Consider the following 12214-nt stretch of genomic DNA (forward strand, 5'->3'; position numbering starts at 1 on the left):
ATGCTTATTACCCAGCCGATGAAATAATCTATACATGAACTCCCCTGCAACACACAATTTACCTAACAAACCTTCATATGTACCCCTGAAACTAAAAAAAAAAAGTTAAAAAAAATAGCTTTGTTAAAATCAGCAGAAAAGTATTGCCTTTCCTGCCCTCATGCCTTTTAGGCCATAGAAATGTTACTGAATAGAACATATTGATTTTGAACATTATCAAGTTCTAGAAAGAGATCATGGATGACGGGACAGTTTCTATTATAGAAGTTAGGTCTCAAGAGATAACAGGAAAACATGAGGGGCAAAAAAAAGGAGAAAAATATAGAAAAGCACCAGGATATTCACAGACTAAATACCTTCTTTACTCTGACAATAGTTATACATGCTTGCCTGATGCCAACCTATATAAACTATAAGACTACTTGTCATATCTTAATTAGAGCCTGCTGTCAGCTAGTCAGGGAAAGACCTACCAGAAGAAAAAAGACACAAGTGCAAAAGAAAATCATACAAAATTCCTGTTTTACTCAATATAGTCTTGCTTAAAAGAAAGAGACAACTGAGGATTACCAGAAATTTATGGAAAATACAGCACAAAGGAAGAAATATTAAAAGGTATCCTAATAATTCTCCAGAAAAAGCTGAAAAGAATACTGTAGCCGTTTTTATTTTTAAAGTAGTTATTTAGAAAGAGCAATTCTAAAATTAAAAAAAAGGTATTGGGAATAAAAATAAGTTGTTGAACTGAGTTAATAATAAATGATATTAAGCAATTATTATTAATTTCCTTTGGTGTGATACCAGTATAGTGGTTGTATCTTAAAAAATGAGAACACCTGGCCGGGCGTGGTGGCTCACGCCTATAATCCCAGCACTTTGGGATGGGCGGAACATCTGAGGTCAGGATTTCAAGACCAGTCTGGCCAACACGGTGAAACACCATCTCTACTAAAAATACAAAAATTAGTCAGGTGTGGTGGTGCATGCCTGTAGTCCCAGATACTCAGAAGGCTGAGGCAGGGGAATTGCTTGAACCTGGGAGACAAAGCTATCAGTCACGATGGTAACCGCCAGAAAAACTCCCAGCAAATTACTGACAATGGTTCTGGGAAGTATGATTAAGGAGGTACACCAAGGGGAGATAGAGAGGGTTACAGAATTTTGTGCCATTCTGTTCCTCTGCACTTTTACAAATCATGCAATACATTATTTCTATAATAAAAACAAATTCAATTAACAATATGAATAAATTTTCAAAGAAAATGGAGCATGCTGAATTCAATGAATTCCTTGAGTTTCCTTGTACATTTATACCAAAATTCTCTAATACTGTTGCTCATTTTAATCTTCCATTCCAAAGAATTCCATTAAGTATTTTTACGTAATTAACTATTGCTCTATAACATAAATAATGACAGCATTTACCTGGAAAAATATATACATTGTTTCCTTGACCTGGTGTAAAGACTCGCCCATCTGTGAGTTTCACTGGCCCAAATGGACTGCCACTGGCAAACAAACACCTGCCCTGTTAAGAAGATGGAATAACTTCAATTTTGTTATTTTCTGTGGATGAGAAAATTGGGGTGAATTCATACAAAATCAAGTCCTGGAGTAAAGTAGACCGATATATTACTTGGAAACAAAGCATAATATACTATATAACAATATTTTCATTACAATCCTTTGTTAGAATGAGGTTTGTTTTATGTGTAGTATACATTCAATAAATAATTAATAAAGTTAAACATCATTTACTACTAAAAATTTAAAAACCAGACACTTATTTTTAAGAAATTTAAGGCCAGGCACAGCGGCTTACACCTGCAGTCCCAGCACTTTGGGAGGCTGAGGTGGGCAGATCACTGGACGTCAGGAGTTTGAGACTGCCTGGCCAACATAGTGAAACCCTATCTCTACTAAAAATACAAAAAATTAGCTGGGTGTGTTGGCCCATGCCTATTGTAATCTCAGCTACTCAGGAGGAGAATCACTTGAACCTGGGAGGAAGAGGTTGCAGTGAGCCGATATCATCCCACTGCACTCCAGTCTGGGCAACAGAGCAAGACTCCATCTCAAAAAAAAAAAAAAAAAAAAAAATTTAAAATGTAGATAGGCAATAAATATCATTCCATATTATAAAGACCAATATAAACACCTATGAATGAAGGGGAAATACCAAAACAAATGGCCATCATTTACTGTATAACTGCTAAAACTAATTACCAAGTACTTTATATGTGTTAACTCAGTAAATTTGCCATCATGAAAACTTCATCATCATCTCCATTTCACGAATTTTAAAAAATCAGAAAACTAAGGCTATTTTCAAATACTTTGTCAAAAGTCACACATCAAAACTGTAGTAGTTAAATCTTAATCTAGATTTTTTTGTAACTCCACAGCCACAGGTTTTCAATGATGCTATAATACCCAGTAGTAGGCAGTTTATAACACAGGCATATGGCATGACCATAGTATCACTGCAGGAAAACAAATGGCCTGATGCCTTGTTAAAGAAGAATACTTCTCCAAATTTGTCACATCTATCCAATTTTGATACTATGCTCTATAATGGCATATAATAAATGTTACTGGCATATTCAGTATTTCTCAGATAATTAATTGTATTATTATTCTTTATAGTATTGTAGACCCTTGGCTTTAGTGGATTTAACATTCAAGAATTTGACTCCAGGTAATCTGAAGGTCAACAATGCAGAGTAAGCATTACTTTTACAGGAAATACTTTCCATTTCAAAATGATACAAGGTTTAAGAGTAGAAGCAAGCTAACTATGCTAGTAGGGCACAGCTGACTATCTTAGACTTGCAACTCTATATTGTTTTATCATTTTCTACCTATTCTATGGATAGCTATTACAATTCTCTATCTGTTCCAAACATTACTTATGACTAAAAATTTTGTTTCTTTGACGATTAAGGTTAGTTCATGGTTAATGTCATACACATTATCACAATAAGCACATACTTATTTTTCTGGCACCATTAATTTTAATAGTCTTATAAGGTAGATTATACAATATAGCACGTCATGGAAAAAATGTTCTCATGATATCAGTTAAGTTTGGAAATTTAGAAAGATTTTGGTTGGCCAGGCACAGTGGCTCACACCTTTAATCCCTGTACTTTGGGAGGCTGAGGTGGGCAGATCACAACGTCAGGAGATCGAGACCATCCTGGCTAACACTAGCTAACACGGTGAAACCCCGTCTCTACTAAAAATACAAAAAATTAGCCAGGCCTGGTGGCGGGCGCCTGTAGTCCCAGCTACTCAGGAAGCTGAGGCAGGAGAATGTCATGAACCCAGGAGGCGGAGCTTGCAATGAGCTGAGATAAGATCATGCCACTGCACTCCAGCCTAGGCAACAGAGCAAGACTCCGTCTCAAAAAAAAAAAAAAAGAAAAAAGAAAAAAAAAAAAAAAGACAGATCTTGGGAATCTCTTCAATAATGACAACATTCTATAGCAGTTCACGTTCTCCAGGTCATTATCCCTGCCTCCCCTGCCCATTTAACCCAATAATTAATCCATGGCTTAAACGTGGCTAGGTTTTAATAATAGTATATTCTTATTCTGAAGTCCAAGTTGCCCTATGTAAGCAGCTGACAATTCAACTATGAAGATTTTTTTTTTAAAGTATTTTTCTCGCTGAGCAGCAAAGGGGGTTGGAGTAACATCTCCACAGTGAAAACAAAAGGGGACTAAAAATTTAACAGGTGATGACTACTCAAAATTCTATGCCATTATTTCATGTAACACTAAGAAATAATTTATATAAAAGTAAACTATGACACAATGCTCTTTTTATTATCACTTTTTTTGAGACAGGGTCTCATTCTGTTGCCCAGGCTGGAGTGCAGTGGCATAATCACAGCTCACTGCAGCCTCAACCTCCTGGACTCAAGCAATCGTCCCACCTCAGCCTCCCAAGTAGCCAAGACCACAGGTGTGCATCACCATGCCCAGCTAATTTTTAAATTTTTTATACAGACAGGGTTTCGCTATGTTGCCCAGGCTGGTCTCAAACTCATGGGCTCAAGTGATCCTTGATCTTAAAACTGATGAAATACAGTGTATCAAACTAGTCTCCTTGGGGAATTTTTATGTATTCCAATAATGTACATTTATTACAATATTTATTCAAAAAATAAAATTCTTAAATGAGCAGTCTTCTGGTGATACACTACTACTGCTCGAAATACTTAAATTTTTTATATTTTGGAAATGTCAACGATCCATGATGCATTTAATATACTTACCAAATAGTCATTGTAGATGACTAAGATTTAATTTGGGGAGCAATCATCATTAGTTTTAAGTAGTAAAGCCTGGTGAAGAGGACAGGCAATCAAACTAAAAGTAATAAAAAGATAAGACAGTATACTAAAGAGACTAATTTTTAAATATCTGTATGATGATTCTGTGATTTATTTAGAAGAAGAGATTTCAATAATTATTATATCAGTTGCAAACCAACAGTCACGTCACGAGAATTTACTTTGACTAACAGAGTGGCCATATGGAAGCAAAAGAATTTTGAGAGAATACATGTGTCAACATAAAGTTTTTTTTTTTTTTTTTTTTTTTGAGACACTCTTGCTCTGTTGCCCAGGCTGGAGTGCAGTGGCATGATCTTGGCTCACACAGCCTCTGCCTCCTGGGTTCAGGCTATTCTCCAGCCTCAGCCTCCTAGGTAGCTGGGACTACAGACGTGAGCCACCACATCTGGCTAATTTTTTTGTATTTTTAGTAGAGACAGGGTTTCACCATGTTGGCCAGGCTGATCTTGAACTCCTGGCCTCAAGTGATCTGCCCACCTCGGCCTCCCAAAGTGCTGGGATTATAGGCATGAACTACTGTGCCTGGCCTACACAGTGTTCAACAATGGGAAAAAAAGAATGCCAAATATATCAAGAGTATGAATATTAAGTTCAAGAAGTTCTGAGAGTTCTGCTTTGGCAATGATTTTCTGGGTTATTTCATACCAATTTTTCCTCTAGTTACAATTTTAAAAACCAGATAAAATACATTTTTAAAAATTTTTGTAAGGAAGTAGAGACCTAACAAGATTGTGAGAGTTTGGTGTTGGGGAAGAGTGGTTTCCAAGATCCAAGAGAAGAGGGAAGCAAGATATAGGAGCCTAGCATTTGAAGCTCTTCCCCTCAAGATGACTGCTGATTTCCAAATCAAAAGCTGTGGCTGAGACCCTGAACAGCAAAGCTACCCAAAGTCTCATGATGACAGAGAGGAAAATGGATGTTCAGGGACCATTAAGGATGAGAGGTGCTGATAAATACCTCAGGACTTTTGATGATTCATACTCAAAGCAGTGGATACCAGGAGAAAGGGCAAACTGGAAATACCCCAGGTCTCATGTAGACCACATCCTGACTGGATTATGGTGATCTACTCGAAAAAGTAAAGTCCCTTTCTCCAAAGATAACTTTATCCACAGCCTTAAATTATTGCTGTAGTTCTTTTTCTACACTATCCATCACTCAATTAAAAAAAAAAACAAAAACAGGCTAGGTGCGGGGGCTCACGCCTGTAATCCCAGCACTTTGGGAGGCCAAGGCAGGCAGATCATGACGTCAGGAGATCGAGACCCTCCTGGCTAACACGGTGAAACCCCGTCTCTACTAAAAATACAAACAAATTAGCTGGGCATGGTGGCAGGGGCCCAGCTACTCGGGGGGCTGAGGCAGGTGAAAAACAAAACAAACAAACAAAAAAACAAAACAAAAAACAAAGTATAAATTAGCCTTATAAACAAACCTGATAACCAAGACAGAACAAAAGATAGATAATAAAAATGGGTGAGATATTTGTTACCATCAGAAAATTTTAATTGTAATTCATATATTCAAGAAATTAGGTGGGACACAGTGGCTCATGTCTGTAATCCCAGCACTGTGGGAGGCTGAGGCAGGGGGATCACTTGAGGTCAGCAATTTGAGACCAGCCTGGCCAACAAAGCAAGACCTTGTTTCTACAAAAATAAAAATTAAAAAATTAGCTGGGTATGGTGGTGCTTGCCTGCAGTCCCAGCTACTGAGGAAGTTGAGGCAAGAGGATTACTTGAGCCAGGAACTGGAGTCTGCAGTGAGCTATGACTGTGCCACTACACTCCAGTCTGGGCGACCAAGGGAGACCCTGTCTCAAAAAAAAAAAAAAAAAAAAAAAATTACATGACAAGATATAAGTATTGTTCAAATTATGAGGTATAACAGTACTGTGGTTATACATATATATACACACACACATATATACATACACATATATGTGTGTGTGTGTATATATTTTTTTTTGAGATAGAGTCTTGCTCTGTCGCCCAGGCTGTAGTGCAGTGGCGTGACCTCAGGTCACTGCACGCTCCGCCTCCTGGGTTCATGCCATTCACCTGCCTCAGCCTCCCGAGTAGCTAGGACTACAGGCACCCACCACTACGTCCGGCTAATTTTTTTTGTATTTTTAGTAGAGACGGGGTTTCACTGTGTTAGCCAGGATGGTCTCAATCTCCTGACCTCGTGATCCGCCTGCTTCAGCCTCCCAAAGTGCTGGGATTACAGGCGTGAGCCACCATGCCCGGCCCTGTGGTTATATTTTTAAAAGAATCCTTAGCTTTTAAGACATATACTATAATATTTTTCTATTATAAAAATCTTTTTTTTAAAGGAGTGAAGATTAAAAAATGTATCACAGATTTATTACTTAATCTCAAGGATGTAATCTAGTAATTACAGTTGCTAGACATCATTGTAAACAAGCCTTTAAAAATCACTTCCTAGAGCCAGTTAGATCACTTACCAGAACAATATAGAAAGTAATTGTGGAGATTACAACTACATCCTTACAGACTGGTAGGAAAAAAACCCAAATGTCAAGTGATTTATAGGCAGATATTTCTAATTGGGCTATAACCCATGCTAGTGTCAAAGATCTAAAAGTAGTCAATCTTAAACAGTTTGGATGTAAATAAAAATTTGTTCTCCACAGCTGTCAGATGACTCAAAAAAAAACAGCCCTAGAAAAGACAAACACTGATGGTGATGACGCATTTGAAGAGAGTAAAAAGAAATGTTTCATGAAATGTAAGTACAAAAAGGCAATATTTAGAAATTGATTGTTTCTACAGTACATGATTTTAAGTCTGTTACTAAATTAATAAATTACTATACAGATAAAACAGAAATTCTACAAATAAAAAAAACACAGTAACTAAAATTAAGAACCTAACAACAGATGAGCACAGCTGAACACAGAATCTGCAAACTGGAAGATAGGGCCAAAGGAAATCACCAGACTGAAACACAGAGAGCAAGAGGGATAATATATATAGAAAACAGTGTAAAAGATACGTGAGATAGATCTCTGACCATATAATTAGAGTCCCATAAGAGGAGAAAGAGAATGTGGCCAAAGCAGAGATACTGGCTGGTATTTTTTCAAAACAGAAAAAACAAAAACCAAAAACAGACATCAAGCCACAGATTCAGGAGCTGTATAATCCCCATGTGGAATAAATACAAAGAAAGCCACCCAAAGGTCTGCCATAGTCAAACTGTTAAAAATCTAAGACAATGATATGTCATCAAAAACAAAACAAAAGTCAGAAAACAGTAAAATATCTTCAAAATGCTCAAGTATTTACCAACTTTTACTTCTATGCACAGTGAAAATATCCTTCAAAATGAAGGCAAAATAAATTACCAAGAGAATTCATTAGATCTACACTTAAATAAAGGAATTCTTCTGGTAGAAGGAAAATGATCCTAGGTAGAAGCAGACTTGCAGGAAGAATAGTGATAAATTAAAATGTAGGTAAATCTGAATAATTTTTGTTAAATATAACAATCATGTATTTTGGGTTTAAAATACATAGAAAATTAAAATTTGCAACAATAATGCAAACAGTGTGAGGGCATTTCAATGGAGTTATAAAGTACCTGCTTCTCATAATTGGCATAAGCAATGATTTATATCAGACTTTGATCACCCATAGATGCATGCTGTAATCTCTAGGGAAACCACTAGAACAACTGTGTAAGAATGTATAACTAATAAGCTAGTGGAGGGAAAATAATACACATATCAATTCATGTGATTAGTAATACCTCTGTAAGTGCATATGCTTCTTCAGCCGTGCACTCTGCCTGTGCCGTAGGATTACTTAATGCAAATATTACAGGCCTTTCATTGATAGAGGCCATGGCTCTGATTACATCAGGAGTGAAAAGACGGCCAGCACCTGCAACTCCTGTAGTAAGAGGGAAAAACAGCAACTTCATTATAGGTATAAAACCAATGCTTATCAATAGCATTTCTACAATAGGCCTGCAATAACAAAAACACAGGTAATATCTCATCACAAAGACAGCACTATCTCAGCAATGCAAAATCTATGAGAACGCAATCTCAAATCTGAAAAGAAAAAACAAGATGCTGAAAGTTCTCACTTAAATATTTATTGTCTACTATACACATAGTAAATTATGGGAAATTTTATTCTTTTAACTTTTTGTTTTTTGAGACAGAGTCTCGCTCTGTCACCCAGACTGGAGTGTAGTGGCACAATCTCAGCTCACTGCAACCTCCCCCTCCTGGGTTCAAGTGATTCTCATGCCTCACCTTCCCAGGTAGCTGGGATTAAAGGTGTGCGCCACCACACCTGGCTAATTTTTGTATTTTCAGCAGAGATGGGGTTTCGCCACGTTGGTCAGGCTAGTCTCAAACTCCTGACCTCAGGTGATCTGCCTGCCTCGGCTTCCCAAAGTGCTGGAATTACGTGAGGCACCATGCCCAGCCAATTTTTAAAAAGAGTATACGACTATCTTCATCACTCTAATTGGGAAGATAAAACTTGCTACCTACCACATGGATGAAACTTGACATTATGCTAAATAAAATAAGCCAGTCACCAAGAGAAAAATACCATGTTATTCCATTTATATGAGGTAGTTAAATTCATAGAGACGAAAAGTAGAATGGTGGTTGTTAGGGGGTGGAGGGTGGGGAACATGGGGAGTTGTTTATTTTTATTTATTTATTTTTTGAGATGGAGTCTCACCCACCGAGGCAGGTGGATCACCTGAGGTCAGGAGTTCGAGACCAGCCTGGTCAACATGGTGAAACCCCATCTCTACTAAAATTACAAAAATTAGCCGGGCGTGGTGGCAGGCACCTGTAATCCCAGCTACTTGTGAGGCTGGGGCAAGAGAATCACTTGAAACTGGGAGGCGGAGGTTACAGTGAGCCAACTCCAGCCTGAGCAACAGAGCGAGACTCCATCTCGAGAAAAAAAAAAAAAGAAAAAAGAAAACAAAACAACTTACAGATATATAGAAAATTAAATAGCTCCTCTTTTAAACATTTTTACATTTTCTGCTGAGAAGGTAATGCCATGATGGCATAGTCTGATGGCAGCTATGCAATGTCACACTCAAAGTTTTCAGCTTTGTTGCCCACGAAAACTTTGAGTCTGCACAGAATTTCCCTGGTAAAATCTGCAAATGGCTTTGGTCTTTTTCATGTTTTGAGTCCAACAGTCATACCAACTCTAAAAGCAAAGCATGATCGACTGCACAGTGTCTAGGACCTAAAAGTATAAAGCAACATCTGGTAACTGAATTTCATGCATGGTAACCAAAAAGTTATCATAGAAAAACATTGTACAAGCTGAAATCTAGGTAAAACATAAAACTGCCAACTCATTTTTAGTAATCCTACATGGTAATTATGACTGGCAACATACAGTTAGGAAGTAAAATTATTTATCAGAATAACTTTACCTACCGATTATAGTTGAAGGCTTCAGTATATTCACTGCATCTTCAAAAGTATCAGGTATGCTCTCTGGGACTGGGTGAGTAAATGGTTCCTGATAACTATCTATTTTTGCTTTCCGCCCCTAAATTTTGAGATAAAATACAGTATTTTTTTAGTCAACGCATGTTAAGGATGAAATAAAAAGACATCATTATGAGTTACACATTGTTTCTACAATAGAAATGTCTTTCCATTTTCATTTACTTTCCTCTTCAACCTGTATCTTCCAATTCTATCTTCATCATGTCCATAAACTCAAATATAAAACAAAAATCCAATCTCCCATTATTCCTAGAAACTTTCTACTTCCTCTAAAAAATGCATTTACTCTATGAGGTCTTCCTAAGTCCAATATGGCACAAAAGCCTACAATCCTTTATCTGAGGTAGATGAGTTTTGGAATTAGGAATTTTTCATATTTAATTTAATTTGGTTGGTTTGAGATGGGGTACCACTCTGTCACCCAGACTTGAGTGCAGTAGCAGCCTCTATCTCCCTCGGCTCAGGTGATCCTCCCACCTCAACCTCCAGAGTCGTTTAGGTACACTAAACTACTTATAGTTTAGGAACTATAGGCGCACACCAACATGCCTGGCTAATTTTTTTTTGTAGAGATGGGGTTTTGCCATGTTGCCCAGGCTGGTCTCAAACTCCTGGGCTCAAGCTATCCGTCCACCTCAGCTTCCCAAAGTGGGAAGCTGAGTCACCACAGGCATGAGATGAGCCACCACTCCTGGCTGAGAATTTTTCATATTTTAGAAATACAATATGGCATATATCAAATAGTACATATTCTCCCTCCCAACAGATACTCCACAACTGAACAAACTTACGAATAGTCACATCAAGTACAAAAGGTTAAGATTACCAAGAGCTTCTTTGTAGTTTGAGTCAGGTTTTGCTACTAGGTAAGTTCAGGGCAATCAGATTGGTCACCAAAATAAATTTCGGAAAAAATTTTGGAATTTCAAAGCCTTTAGGATTTCAGAATTGCAGACAGCCACCACGGACTTGTACTACCAAGAGTTCAGAAACAAGAGGAACAGGGAATTCTGGTTAAAGATGGCTGAATGAAGACACATGTTTTCTTTTCCAAATCCCAGGTCAAAAACCATAAACGTTAAATTCTTAGTAGTGCCACAAAGCCAGAAGAGATACCACTGACAGACTAGAACAATGAAGAGTTTCTCAAAGATCTGAGGCAGACAAAAACATACTGAATGCAAAAACCACCTGAGAAGTTCATATTCTTATTTTGGTAAAAAAGAAGACTTCTCCTGAAAAAGTGTGTTTCCATCAGAACTCCAAGATAACCCCAGATAAGAACCTGCAGGGGCTAGAAAAGCAGCACACTATCATCAGTCAGCTCAGAAAACCAGGCTGAGCAAACAGTGACATAAGAAGTCACTGTTTTCAAAGTTTCAAAATGAAAGGCAGTGTTTAGGGTCACCAGGAGACACTGGAAGCCTAATGCCCATAGGCCAAGCTACCTGCACACTGGAAAAGAAATATATAATCTGATAATGAATATGGAGATGGACAGGGTTCTCACTTTGTGCTAAGTAAACACATTGTAGCTACCAATACCGTGTTAGACATGACCTACCAATATGCTAAAGAATCACAACATATTTGATGAAAACCAACATTACAAAAAGTACCAAACTAAACTGTGTACTAGTCAAAACATACATCCCCCAATAGCCTTCTAAATATGTGATGTTTTATCCTTGTGCCTTACATACTAGTAAATATGGTAGTTAAATATGGTAGTTACAGCCTCTTTGGGAGGCAGCACAGTTTAATTATTCAGAGCACAGACTTCACAGTCAGGATACTTGGTTTCGAATCCTGCCTCCATCACTTATAAGCTGATGACTTTGGATAACTCCCTTTACCTTTTAAACTGTTTCTTCATTTGTAAAACTTCACAGGGGTTTTTGAGATGATTAAAGGAAAGTCTTATAAAGTCTTGTAAAGTCTTATAACAATGTCTAGTATATAACTACTATTACATTTTAAATTACATGTAGTTTAAGCATTCAAGATTTTTCATTCACATATGTCAATTTTTCATTTTATTTTTTGTACTAATAGAATACTGGTTCTAATTAAGAAGAAAAGATTTTAGAACTGGAGTAAAGTACATTTAGATAGCTTGCTCCACAGACATAAATGCCAAGCAACAGCTATACCATTATATTTTAATGTGTACGTACAAAAATATAATAGCATTGTGTACTGGATTGGTTTAACTATGAAACAGTTTACTTATATTTCAATGTGTTACACAGTAGAAGATATATGACATTCTTAAGCTAGTGAAAATGGTAATCAATGCCAACAAAGATAGTCAGGCCCAAAGG

General features: G+C 37.2%; 1 protein-coding gene across 1 annotated transcript in view; it reads right to left on the reverse strand.

The window, feature by feature from the left end:
- The window catches only part of ME2 (malic enzyme 2), a 70758-nt gene that overhangs the window by 15032 nt on the left and 43512 nt on the right, over window positions 1–12214 (reverse strand). Inside the window, exons 11-13 of the mRNA XM_007973992.3 lie at window positions 9816–9930; window positions 8138–8280; window positions 1426–1528 (exon numbers count right to left, since the gene is read on the reverse strand). Coding sequence (XP_007972183.1) covers window positions 1426–1528; window positions 8138–8280; window positions 9816–9930 — 361 coding nt within the window. The remainder of the gene's footprint in view (window positions 1–1425; window positions 1529–8137; window positions 8281–9815; window positions 9931–12214) is intronic.

The sequence above is a fragment of the Chlorocebus sabaeus genome, chromosome 18, assembly GCF_047675955.1.
Source record: "Chlorocebus sabaeus isolate Y175 chromosome 18, mChlSab1.0.hap1, whole genome shotgun sequence".
Taxonomy (NCBI): domain Eukaryota; kingdom Metazoa; phylum Chordata; class Mammalia; order Primates; family Cercopithecidae; genus Chlorocebus; species Chlorocebus sabaeus.